Genomic DNA, 13,611 nt, shown 5'->3' with positions numbered 1-13,611 from the left:
AGGGGAAGGAGCTCCGGGCAGAGGGAACAGCACGAGCAGAAGCGTGGAGGAGGCCCGAAGCCGTCCGGGCCACTGGGAGAGGTCAGCCAGCAGCTCAGACCCCATGGTTACCTTGGATCATGGGTTGGCTGGGGGGAGGACCTTCCCACCCTCTGACTGAGCCATGGTCATTGTGTGCAGTTAGGAATGAAAAAGTATATAGATTTGTGTTGGTTTTGCATGACCTTTGACCTTTCCCATAATTAACTGCTGGGCCCACTTCTGGCATTGTCTCAGCAGAAGGGAAACCTGATCGATGGATGCCAGGGGTCCACCGAGAGCGGGTCTCATTACTCAGTCATTACAAACCCAGAGCTTAACCCTGTGCCACCGGCGACGGGGGGGGGGCGGCTTAATCCTTCCTGCTAGGCGGCCCTGCGAAACTACCTTCCCGCGAATGTAATTAGCCAACAAACTGGATTAAGATTTATTCACCAATAAGGACTCAACTTCCTAAGCCATGCATCTCTCGCAGAATGGTTGCCTGATCTAAGGAGTGCACCGTTTTTCCTAAAGCCCCCAGACAAAGGAGAAGACATGCAAGCGCCCAGCCAGGGAAGGGTTCTTTGTTAGAGCATTTGGTCTCCACTGTCTGCAAGGAATTTTGAGAAAAATGCCAATTTCAAGGGGAAGCGCAAAGATATTTTCGGTAGTGATCTCTGAGAGTGGAGAGTGAGATGCTTTAAAAATCCTCATTTTGAGAACCTTTCCGGTCAGTCTGATTTTTAGGACTAAAATGCCCTAAGTAGTAGTAAAATGAGAAGAATCTCTGACTCGTAGTAGAATCTCTTATAGGCACTACAGAGTAGATACATATTTTATAGGGCAGCAAGAATCAATTTTGAATTAAATGAAAAAAAACCATATTCATCCCACTCGAGTCCTCACCAGTGTTGCTGGTACATCACCACAGCTGTGGGATCGTGTGTGCCTGCTGCCATTGTAATACAGGAAAAGTGGAACTGCCTGACCTTTTAAAATCCCATAATGAGCAGCTCCCCGTGCTGTTTTTCTCTGCTCTATTGGATGTTGGAAGCTGTTTTCTGTTGGGAATTGAGTTCTCATTAAAAAAAAAAAAATCCCAGCTGGAGAAGGAGCAGGGATGTTTAAGGCGAGCTGTCGAGACTTCTCATCCTTAGCATTCAGGTCAGATTTTTTTGTCCTGCCCACTTTCTCTGGTATGAACCGTCTCTGTCACTGCCCCTCAACCACAAGAGCAGGTGCAGACCTTGGAAATAAAAACAGTGATGCACGTGACATCTCCTCCCCACCTTTCTCCTTGATAACTTTTTGGAGCAGGAAGCACTTTTTAAAAGTATTCATCTCATGCACCCCGAGGCTGTGGCTCCAACGGGAATAGAGCCTGCATCTGAACGCAGCCCCTGGCTGGAGGCCTGAAGACGAGGTCCTCAGCCATGCTGGGCCTCGTTCTCGACATCAGTACAATGGAATCAGCAGTCACACCTGCTTTCCACACAGCTCCATCACTCCGATCTCTGCTTCTGTGGTCCTGTGGCCGTCTTCCCTCTGTATGTCTGTGTTTTCACATGGTTTTCTCCTTTCTGTCCTAACATCCTCTCTGTGTGTCTGTATCCAAATTTCCTTCTTATAAGAACACCAGTCACTGGTTTAGGCCCACCCTACTCCACTACAACCTTACCTAAAATTTGACTACATCTGCAAAGATCCTATTTCCAAGTCAAGTCACATTCACAAGTACTGAGGGTTAGGACATCAACACATCTTTTGGGGGGACACAGTCCAACTCACAACAGTCCTTTAAGAGTAAATATCTAGATCAGTCTCCCAAGGCAAAAGAAATAAAAGCAAAAATAAACAAATGAGACCTAATCCAACTTAAAAGCTCTTACACAGCAAAGGAAACCATAAACAAAACGAAAAGACAATGTATGGAATGGGAGAAAATATTTGCAAATGATGCGACCAACAAGGGCTTAATTTCCAAAATATACAAACAGCTCATACAACTCAGTATCAAAAATACTAAACAAAACAAAAAACCAAAAAAAACCAATCAAAAAATGGGCAGAAGATCTAAGTAGACGTTTCCCCTAAGAAGACCTACAGATGGCCAACAGGCACATGAAAAGATGCTCAAGATCACTAATTATCAGAAATGCAAATCAAAACCACAATGAGGTACCACCTCACACCAGTCAGAATGGCCATCATCAAAAAGTCTACAAATAATAAACGCTGGAGAGGGTGTAGAGAAAGCGGACACTCCTACACTGTTGGTGGAAATGTAAGTCGGTGCAGCCACTATGGAAAACAGTATGGAGGTTCCTTAAAAAACTAAAAATAGAGCTATTATATGATCTAGCAATCCCACTCCTGGGCATATATCCAGAAAAGATGAAAACTTGAATTCAAAAAGATACACGCACCCCAGTGTTCATAGCAGCACTATTTACAATAGCCAAGACATGGAGACAACTCAAGTACCCGTCAATAGACAATTGGTTTAGAAGATGTGAGATACACACACACACACAATGGAATATTACTCAGCCATAGAAAAGAATGAAATAATGCCATTAGCAGCAACATGGATGGACCTAGAGAATATCATACTAAGTGAAGTGAGTCAAACAGAGAAAGACAAATATTATATATCACTTACATGTGGAATCTAAAAAAGAATACAAATGGTTCTATATGCAGAGCAGAAGCAGACTCACATACATAGAAAACAAATTTATAGTTATCAAAGGGGAAAAAGAGTGTGGGAGGAATAAATTAGGAGTATGGGATTAACAGATACAAACTACTAAACATAAAATAGATAAGCAACAGGGATTTACCATATAGCACAGGGGACTATATTCAATATCTTGTAATAACCTGTAATGGAAAATAATCTGAAAATATATAACTGAATCACTTTGCTGTACAGCTGAAACTAACACAATGTTGTAAATCAACTATACTTCAAATTTTAAAAAAAGAGTAAATATCTAGAGAGCTTGGCTCTGCCCCCTCCATTCCTTTACCCTCTCCGCTCTCCAACTGCCTGTTCCTCATTCTCTGACCTTAACAGTCCTTAAAAAGTGGTCCAACATAGAGAACAGACTGGTGGCTGCTAGGGGGAGGGGTTTGGGGGAGGGATGGAGTGGGAGATAGGGGTTAGCAGATGTAAACTAGTGTATATGGAATGGATAAAGAACAAGATCCTACTGTATAGCACAGAGAACTATATTCAGTATCCTATGATAAACCATAATGGAAAAGAATATTTTTTAAAAATATATATATATGTATATATATATATATATATATACATATAACTGAATCACTTTGTTGTACAGCAGACATTAATACAACATTGTAAATCAACTATACTTCAAATAAAAAAAATTTGTTTTTAAGTGGTCTGAGACTGATGGGCATCTTGGAGGCCTGCAGGACCTCCTCTGGGGCTGATGGCTCTTTGATATGTTTTTTACAATAATAAATCTACAAGCTTTGGCACGGATTTTTTTTTTTTTTGGTTGATTTGTTTATGTGTTTATCTCTTATGTATTAAAGGAGGAGGCTCACATGATTTTAAAAAACAAAAATTCAAGGCACATACTCAGAAAATCAGGGAAGGTTTGGTTTGTGAGCAGACGTTCTCCATTCAGGATGGATGCTGGATGGGTGGGTAAAGCAGGCTGGCCTCAGAAGGCTGTGAGAGCACTTCAGGCCTGGGGATTGGAGAGGAACCGATAATTCTAAGGGGTGCTCAGATCTGGGGGAATTCTCTGGGACTGGATTAAGGGAAGAAATGTGAGCAGCAAACGTTCCTGCGCTCTTCAGCCCATCAGCGCCCACTGTGGCATACACTATGGGGAGTCGAAGGAAGGCAAAGGCTAGAGTTGTTTTATGGACTGTCCAGAAATCTCTTTATAATGTCTTTTGTGTATGGTGATCAAGTAGTTTATCATTTTGATAGTGAAAAGGTTGCTGTTAATAATTATACCCAGACAACAGGCATAAACTGGAACTATGCCAGGCAAATTTGGGTGTATGATTATCCTAACTGGGGAAAGACAATTTTCTCAGACCTTACCACCCTCAGAACAGCTTGTTCAATTGAATTTTATGGATGTGGTGACTCTATAACTGATTGTGTTTCCTTCCTTGCCTTGGTTTCTAGGAAACTCAAAGTCATATTTGTGGCCTTCCTTTTGTAATTGTGCTGGAATTACCAAATGTATTTCTGCATACATTCCCCAGCTTTCCCTTATTCTGCAACCCTCATTTCTTTTTCTTCGTCCTAACATCTGTTCTTTTTGAGAATCTTATTGTATGTATTTTATAGGCTGTTTAGATGGAGGATGTTTGAAGTCACTGATGGATGGATGAATAGGTGTTTGGTTGAATGGATGGGTGAATGTTTAGCTGGGTAGATGGATGAACAAGTAGGCGTGTGTGTGTGTGTGTGTTTGGATAGATGGGTGGGTGTTTGGATCAATGAATAGATGGATAGATGGTTAGACATTTAGATGGATAAGTATTTAGATAAATAGATGCTTAGATGAATGGAAGGATGGGTGTCTGGCTGAATATTTAGATGGATGGATGCATGTTTGTATGGGTGGATGTTTGACTGGATAAATGGATGGGGGAATAGGTGATTGGATAAATGGAAGGATGGTCAGCTGACTGGATATTCAGATGGATAGATTTTAGCATGCATAGACAAATGGAAGGATGGTTGGGTGGGTATCTGAATGAATAGCTTACTGGAGTGACTAGATGGATGGATAGCGGGTGGGTGGATGGATGTTTGGGTGAGTGGATGCATGACTGACTGGCTGGTTATTTGGGTTGATGGGTAGGTGCACACACAAGTGTGTGTGTGTGTGTGTGTGTGTATGGATGTGGCGCAAGTGGAAGGATGAAGGTGTGAATGGATGTTTTGATGATTAGATTATACTTTCTTGGTACGTAGGGTAAATGTGCCAAGAGTGAAATAACATATATAAAGTGCTTTGCCTATCAGTGCCTGGCATGTCATGGACATTCTAACTTACTAGAAAGGACGTGGGCTTTGTAAACTGAAAGACTTTTGTTTTGATCCTTGCCCTACCACTTACTATGTGACCTTGAGCAGTTACCTCTCTGCCTTTTACTTTGCTTAACCATAAAATGGAGTTAAAGTACCTACTCCAGAGGGTTGCTGTGAAAATTAAATAAGCTGGTATATGTTTCAGGAGTAGATACCTGCATACTGAGGTACCGCATGAGAGAGAAAGAATTCTTCTGCCCAAGCATGGAGTAAAAGTCCTCCCCCTCGGTCTGACTGATCAGCCTAAGTCATGTGCCCACCCTGGGACCCGTAGCAGTTGCTATGCCATCTACTGTCTGAGTTAGACTGAACAGCCTGCACCCCCACAGGTGGAGTCAGGCCATCTTCTTTTTTTTTTTTTTTTTTTTTTGATTTTTTATTAATTTATTGCATGGGTATTTTGGAACAATCCATTAGTGCAAACAAAAAGCAGCAATCGCCTGCTCCATTATTCTAATCCCACTTCTCAGAGGCAACCACTTTCTTTTCTTGGGGCTGTTTCTTTTGGTATTTTAAACACATTTCTATATATCACACTTATAATTTCATTTCTTATTGAGACATTATTGGCTTTCATTGTTAGAACTGAGAAATCAATTCTCTTTTTTCTTCTCCCATCTTTCTATTATAGTTGTATCATAATTTTTGTTAAATAAAATTTTTATTCTTTATTTGGTTAAACCTGCTTGAATGAAGGAAAGGACAGCAGTTCGGGAGCTGCTGATTCGCATCAGATGAGAGATGACGCTCACGCGAACAGGCAGTGGAAACGGGTGACCAGTCAGCAGACTGTACCCATGTTAAGCGTGTAGAAAATTCATGTGTTGGTAGCTGATAGGCGTCAGTGGAGAGGTGGAAGGATAACAGTATTCACTGGGATGGAGAACCCCAGGGAAGTGCAGATTGATGAGTTAAAGTTGGGCCATGTTGCCTTTGGAGTGAGTGTGGATGATCTAGGGGGAGAGGTGGTTGGATTGGTGTATCTGGGGCCCTAGCAAAAGGTCAGAGCTGCAGAGACTGGGAAGTAATCAATATCTGTCTTTATAAATCCATGTGCCCTTTCAAACACAAAATCTTACATCCTGCTTTAATGTTATTTAAAACTTATAAGTACATTAAGTATAGTGATTAAAAACAATTCAAATGACTTACAGAATTGAGCCTGCTTCCCAGCTGACACTGATGGGCTCTGCAGGCAGGCAACCTCCTGTCTCTTGCACCTTTGGGGATCCAGGCAACTTTATTCTTCCCTCGTCATGGCAGGGTGGGTGGGCACCAGGAGGAGGCTGGGCAGCTCAGACCCTGTATTCCAGCACGTTCAGTGCTGCAGTTGTCAGTGAAGTTATTCCCTCTGCTGGCACTGTCCCAGACAGTGCTTGATCACCTCCAGAGTCAGGGAGCTCACTACCTCCTGAGACAGGCCCTGTCTTCCAGATGGACATACCTACCCGTGAACATTAATTGGCCCCCTTGGCTTTCCCCTACTGTGAGTAGCTCTGCCCTCTGGACCGCTTGGAGAGAGCATGGAGCTGGATGTCTCCCTGTGCCTCAGGCATTTGCAGGAGCGGCCAGGTTTGCTTTCAGTTCCCTCTCTTCAGGCTGGCCGCTTCCTGGCTCTCGTAGCTGTAGCCTGGCCTCAAAAATCCCTCTTCGACCAGGTAGAGGAGAGACTGCTTCTTCCCACGTGGTAGCCTCTTGCAGAGCACTTCTAGTACTGCTGAGACGGGGCAGTACTGCTTCTGGTTTGGCTGTGGGAACACTTCTGGTTCCACTGGGGAACTTCTGGTTCCGCTGTGGGACACTTCTGGCTGCCCCCTTTCCTGCTTCTCCGCAGAGCCTGTGGAGGTCTGGGTGGGTGGGTTGAACACCCCCTCCCCTCTGCTGCCTTGGGGGGTTGCACTGGTTCGAATCCCACTTACAGCCCTTCTAGGCGTGTGACCGTTGCCAAGGGTTTGGCCTTCTTGTGCCTCGGCTTCTTCGATGCCCTTGTAAAATTGGAATAACGACGATGGTGCCTGTGTCTCAGAGTTAGCGTGGGGACTGGGTCGATGATGACGCGTGGTGTCGCCCCCCGGGACTTGGGCATAGAAGCAGCTCATTGAATGTTAACTAGACTCCCTCCTATTGCTCTCCAGGGTCTCTCAAATCTCTCTGGAACTTCAGAACTGATAGCTCTTTGACCCCTGATGGGAAGTGTTGAGAAAGACTTAAAACAGCAATAAGGGTGACCTTTACAAAGGCTATTGGCCATTGTTTATGAGACAGAAGCCTTTGTTGTAACAAGGAAACTGGAGCAGTAGAAATTCAGACTTGAGACGCTGATCTGGAAGGAAACTCTGGGGGGAGTATGTGGACTTTTCTCTCATTCCAGAGGTTACATTTTTTGGTGGTGTGCAAAGTTCATTTATTGCATACCCCCTGCCTCACAAGTAATGAGGTCTCCACCTCTGGGAAGCTTTCAAATATCCTGAGAAGAGGCAGTTTGGGGGGATTTTAGACAGGGTCCCTGCGTGCTGTTATGTTAGTGTTGAGAGGGCTTCAAAGGGGGCAGATATGGATGGGAATCTTGCCTGCTTCTCTGTAGGGGGGATCTGAAAATCACCCCAAACATGCCTGGCACGTGGCCCTGCTCCCCAAGGCGGTGGCCAACCTCGTGGCAGAGCCAGGATCTTCATCTTTGTAACCTTTGGGTCCCCTGCCCCCAGCAAGGATTTTAGTGAATACCTGTTGAGTCACCCCCTAACCACTCATGTCCTGGTGACTTCAGCGGTGGGGGGAGAGGGGACCCCCAGGCTCTTCCTCTGACACCTCTCATGCACCTCATTTTGCAGACATCGACGAGTGTGAGAATGACTACTACAACGGGGGCTGTGTCCACGAGTGCATCAATATCCCGGGGAACTACAGGTGCACCTGCTTTGACGGCTTCATGCTGGCACACGATGGACACAACTGCCTGGGTGAGTGATACAGCTGTGCCCTGCCCGCTGGGCACACCCTGCCTGTTTCTCAGCTTCAGCTGGCAGTTCTGGGGGTAGTGGGAAGGATTGCCCTCTTTTGGTTCCTTGTATTAGTTTGCTAGGGCTGCCGTAACAAAAAAGCACAGCTTGAGGGGCTTAAACAACAAGAATTAATTTTCTCACAGTCCTGGAGGCTAGAAGTCCAAGGTCACGGTGTTGATGGGTCTCTTTTTATTCTGAGGCTTCTCTCCCTGGCTTGCAGCTGGCCCCCTTCTCGCTGGGTGTTCACATGGTCTTCTCTCTGCGTGCAGGTATCTGATGCCTGTCTCTCTCTCTCTGTCCTAATCTCCTCTTCCTATAAGGACACCAGTCATACTGGAGTGGAAGCTATCCTAACAACTCATTTTCAACGCAATTACCTCTTTAAAGGTCCCATCTTAAATACAGTCACATTCTGAGGTACTGGGGCTTAGACCTTCAACATACGAATTTGGGGGAAACCACAGTTCAGCCCATAACAAGGATTCTTACACACCTCCAGATTCTCCTGGTTCAAATACATATATTTTTAAAACAGGTCATTGTATAAAATTGATGAGTAATGCAAACTTTCTGGGTAAAATTGGGAAAACGTAGAAGAACAAGGAAAAACTGGAAAGTATCTTGGTTACGCTGGTGTGTTTGCCTTCAGGCGTCTCTCTGCAGCCAGGTGTGATTACACTGTAGTTGCGATCAGCTACCTGGCCCCTGTTATCACCCTTTTCCTAGTTGCCTCATAGTTTGATAAGTGACTAACAACCCGGGGCTGCTGTAACAAAGTAACAACTGAGTGGCTTAAGCTACAGAAATTTATCCTGTCGTAGTTCTAGAGGCTAAAATCTGAAGTTGTGGTGTCAACAGGGTTGGTTCCTTCTGGGGGCTTTGAGGGAGGACCTGTTTCATGCCTCTCTCCTAGCTTCTGGTAGCCTCAGGCTTTCCTTTGCTTGTAGATCACATTCTCCCTCTGTTTTCACATTGTCTTTGCTCTCTGCATGCCTGTCTCTGTGGCCAAATGTCCCCTTTTTCTAAGGACACGGTCATATTGGATTAGGGTGCACCCTACTGACCTCATCTTAACTTGATCATCTGCCAGTAACCTATCTCCAGAAAGGGTTACTTTCACCGGCACTGGGAGTCAGGACTTCGCCATCTCTGGAGGGATGTAATTCAACCCATAATAGAGGTGGTTTGCAGCCTGTGGCAGGAGGAACATCTCCTGGTAGAAACCACATGGTCTCAAAGCAGATGCCCCGGTCCCCCAAGCCCTCTTCTGCTACCGGCTGCTGAGTGACCTGGGGAACGATGGCTGGAGCCTAGAGGGTAAGACGGTGGACTTGGCCGGAGCGTGGTGCGGCTGTGAACCCGTTCTTAACATCTCTGAGCCTCAGTCACTTGTTGGTAAAGGGGGGGGGGGTGTGCAGAGCAGCTGTCTCACACGCTGCTGTGAGCAGAAATTGCGATCGTGCCCAGACGGCTGAGAAGTGTGCCTGTCCCGGGGCTCTCAGTCCTCAGAGCGGTTCCTGTCACCGCGATTGCCACAGGGGTAACGCGCTGTCTGCCTCGCGAGGTTGCGTGTGAGGATAAGATGGCACAGTGAAGTGAAGTGGCTGGCACTTGGTGAGTATAAATAGTCAACAAACAGGCATTCGTATTACTGTAGGTGACTCAGTCACCCTTCTGTGCTTGGACGTTTAAGTTGTTTGCTTATTTTGTTTGTTTTTACCAGCAGAATCCAGAGGTGATTCTGGGCATAAAACTTTTTTTCTTGTTTCCCCAACTGTTTGCTTAGCAAGTCTTCCCGGAACTACTGGGCCAAAAGGATTATTTGGATTCTTTTTTATGGCTTTCGATGCAGTGCTTCCTGGAAGGGCTCGGTAGACCTTCCATTGTGCCAGCTGTTTTTTTTGGTGTATGGCATAGGAAGCTGGACATCCCAAGTGCTCCGAAACTTTTCCAGAGTTAGTGGTGTATTCGTCTTCATTTCCTCTGTCTGTTTTTGTTGAATGCGTATTGGATCTCGGATTAGCTTGCTATGGGAAACAGATCCGTAAACATGTAATTACACCCCAAATAAGTGCCAAAACGGAGGTCTGGACTGTTAAAGCCCAGAGGGGTCTGTGAAGAGCTACCCCTGCATGGGGTTGGCGGGAGGTGGGGCCTGACTCCTCAGGGGGACGGCATCGAACAGGATCTCCAAAGGTAGACGAGCAGTTTACTGGGTCGAGGGCAGAGCCTGCGTGGAGAGCTGTGGGTGGCTCCTCGAGGCCGGGCTGGGGGGGCGGGGCAGGGGGTGTGGGGAGGAGGCGCGGGAGGTGGGGCTGCCGAGGCAGGCAGAGCCTTTGGTGAGATCCGGGAGAACCGAGGCTGTCCGGCATTCATTGTCCCAGACGCCAGGTTCAGTTGCTGTTCAAGTTTTCTCTCGTTTAACCCTCCCTAGAGCATAAGCATTTAACTTTACTAGTTGCTCGCCCCTTTTTCCAGATGATAGAGTACGTTTCAGAACTTGATTAGTCCATGAAGGCAGAGCTGACGGTCTCTATGAACAGCAGGCGATATCCCCAGTGGTCAGGAAGACGGACCTTGGGAACTGCCAGTTCTGGGCTCAGATCCTGGTCTGCCAGTTATCAGCTGTGTGACCTTTGGCCGCCTCGCCTCCAGGCCTCAGTTTCATCACCTGTAAAACAGAATTCGCCGTCCTCTGTCTTGCACGGCCCTTGCGAGGACTGAGTGGGACGGTGGATGTCGAGCATCTTGAGAGTGCCTGGCGCCGAGCGCACAGACGTAATGGGCATCAGTCTGGTCATCGACTTGCAGACCAGGTGTCTTGCGGTGGACTGGTCTGACGCCCCCGAGACCTTGTGGGGGCCGGGCCTGCCGTCTGCAGCCCCCGGGCTGTGTCGGACACACAGGCTCCCCTCCTCGTCACAGCTCTCTTAACCTGGGCAGTCACCTGTTTGTAAACGCCCTTGTTCTTGGCTACGGCAGGTGTACCCAACGCCTCCAGACTAATGGAGTCTGTGCAGGTCTTTGTTTCAACCCCAGGATTTTCACGGCGGATTCTTTTTACACTAATCAATTTAAGGAACTGGGTAAGACTCCACCCACCCCCGCCTCCGAGCACAGATTGCAACTTCGTACGGCTCTAACTCACACATATGGCAGCCGACAAAAGGCTCTCTCTGTTGCTCCTCTGCTTTTAGCTGGGGCAGACGCTTCCCGACAGACCTCCTTATGTTTGGGCTTTTTCCTTCCCAAGACAAAACTCCGGCTCTAGAGAAGACAGACCTTGGCTCCCACTGGCTCCAGCCCTGCCTGACCGCGTAAGCTCTCAGAGCCTCGACTCCCTCGCCCATAAAACGCTGAAAAAGTGCCCAGCACAGTGTCAGGATCATGGAGGCTTATAGATACTGGCTGAAACAAGTAACGCTGTATGAGGAAACTGGACTTGCAGTTGGAAGATGTGACCCAAATTCTGTCACCACCACCCATGAGTTCTATGTCGGAGACCAGTTACTGACTTTCCGTGTGTCAGTGCCCCTAACTGCAGAGTGGGTCAGAAATGCCTGTCTCGGGGTCACTGTGACCATTAAATATGAAAGTAGACCTGGAGAGCTGAACGTACTGATGTGACGTTCTCCGCGGGTGCTGGGTGTTGTCGTCATTTTGTTGCAGAGGTTTCAAGCTGGCAGCCCACAGCCCTCCTCCAGCCTGTAAACGTGTTTGGTCTCTCCCTGCCATGTGGATGATATGATCGTGACGGTGGTGGTGATGGAATTATTTGTCAACATTTATAAGTCAAGGGGTGTCACATAAAAATCAATATTTCCAGCATTGTTCCTGCTTGGCCATAGTCACCCGGCCCCTGACTTTGTGGGACTTGGGCAGGGGTGCATATCCCATGTGGTCAAATGTGGAAGTCATTACGAAGCTTCAAACTACAATATGTTCAATCTTTTCTACCTCGACAAGTATTCCTACTGACTTGGAAGGCTAGACTGGAATTTAGAAATCTGGGACTCCTTGGAGTTTTGTGCCAGAAAGAGGTAGCGTGGGCAGTGCCTGCTGCCCGCCCCTTCTTCTCACCCCTGGCTCCATCCTACACCACAGGGAGCCTGAGGACACCCTAACCTGAGTGTGTAAGCTCTGGCCATTTGCCCCCAAACCATCTTCCCTTTGGCTTGGTCCTGTTACTTGTCCCTCTGAGAAGAGACAGGCTTGGGCCATTTGGACAGGGAATTTTGGGGTCTCAAACACCCAGAATGTGGTCTAGAAGGATGGGTATGTGTTCCAGGTGCCATGACCCCCTGGGGACTCCTTACTCTATGGGAAGGGCTGCAGCCACAGGAGGGGCAGCACAGGGACCCTCAGGGCATGGAGCCAAGAGCAGGGGCACCTCTTGCCCACGTCTCAGTGTGGTACCAGCAGCAACGGCAGGAGCCGCACTGTGGCTGCCCCCTGCGGAGGGTGTGTGTACGTCCCTGATTGCTGCACTCCCCACCGCTCCCTATTGCTCACAACCTGTTGGTCATTTAACTGCCTGCTCGGTCTCAGTCAGAATTGTGTTCACGCTGCCTGATGAAGCTTCCAGCGCAAGGCCTGCCCTCAGTGGGTGTTTGGTGGGGGTGAGTGGTCGGAAGGTTCTGTGTTCTGCATTCTCGCGCTTTGCGCGGTCCTGACCGTCTCTGGTCAGTCACTCTGAGCCCCACTCCACAACCCATCACCCGTCAGGGACAGTTAGGCCTGTTTGCGTCTCCTGTTGTTTTGTCTCCAAAAGTCTGGGTCAAAAGTCTCGTCCAGTTGTAACATTCCGCTGTCAACCACCGCTGAATTCCTTTGGGATGATGGCTGGAGTCGAGCCTGGTCAGCACAGTTTGAAAAGCATTCTGAGCTAACTAGGAGAAATGAGACTGATGGCTGAAGGGTTATTTTCTTGCCTGGGTTTTCACAGTTGAACCTTTTCTTTTCTTTTGAACAAATGAGGTTATTTTCTTGTGGAGATGGCTTGCCTGGGACTGTGTCCTGGAGGATGGCCAAATCTGTCCTCTGGGGAGTAAAACCCTGTTTCTATTTGACATCTTTATTGAGGAATTTCTCAAATATAACAGAAAATGACACCAGAGGGAATTGAAACCATGATGAGATCCTTGCTCAACCCCAAATGACTGCTTTTAGCATTGTAATTACTTGAAATAGCAGTAGTTCTGTTTGAAAAATATTATTCCAAACTCCATGCAATTGGACATAAGAGCAATATTTAGGCTAATAGAATAAGATTTTTTTCATCTTAAATTAAAACCAGCAGTGGATAATTTTTTCCCGACTCCACAAAGCAAGGCTCCTTTCTCCCTAAAGCCATTAGTTCACTTAGCCAGATGTTTTCTGCGACCCCAGTCTTTATCTTGACTTACTGAAAAATATGGTTCTCAAGTTGCTCACGGTCTGAATTTTGGACTTGCTTCTCAGCACTTTTTCCCCTGATGAAGAGGAGTCATCTGTAGC

At 46.9% G+C, this 13,611-nt stretch overlaps 1 protein-coding gene across 1 annotated transcript in view; it reads left to right on the top strand.

Moving 5' to 3' along the window:
- Positions 1-13,611, top strand: part of SCUBE1 (signal peptide, CUB domain and EGF like domain containing 1) — a 133,549-nt gene that overhangs the window by 13,900 nt on the left and 106,038 nt on the right. Inside the window, exon 3 of the mRNA XM_036866320.1 lies at positions 7,945-8,073. Within this exon, the coding sequence (XP_036722215.1) occupies positions 7,945-8,073 (129 nt within the window). The remainder of the gene's footprint in view (positions 1-7,944; positions 8,074-13,611) is intronic.

This window comes from Balaenoptera musculus, chromosome 10 (assembly GCF_009873245.2).
Source record: "Balaenoptera musculus isolate JJ_BM4_2016_0621 chromosome 10, mBalMus1.pri.v3, whole genome shotgun sequence".
Lineage (NCBI taxonomy): Eukaryota > Metazoa > Chordata > Mammalia > Artiodactyla > Balaenopteridae > Balaenoptera > Balaenoptera musculus.
This window is presented reverse-complemented; position numbering and strand designations above follow the sequence as displayed.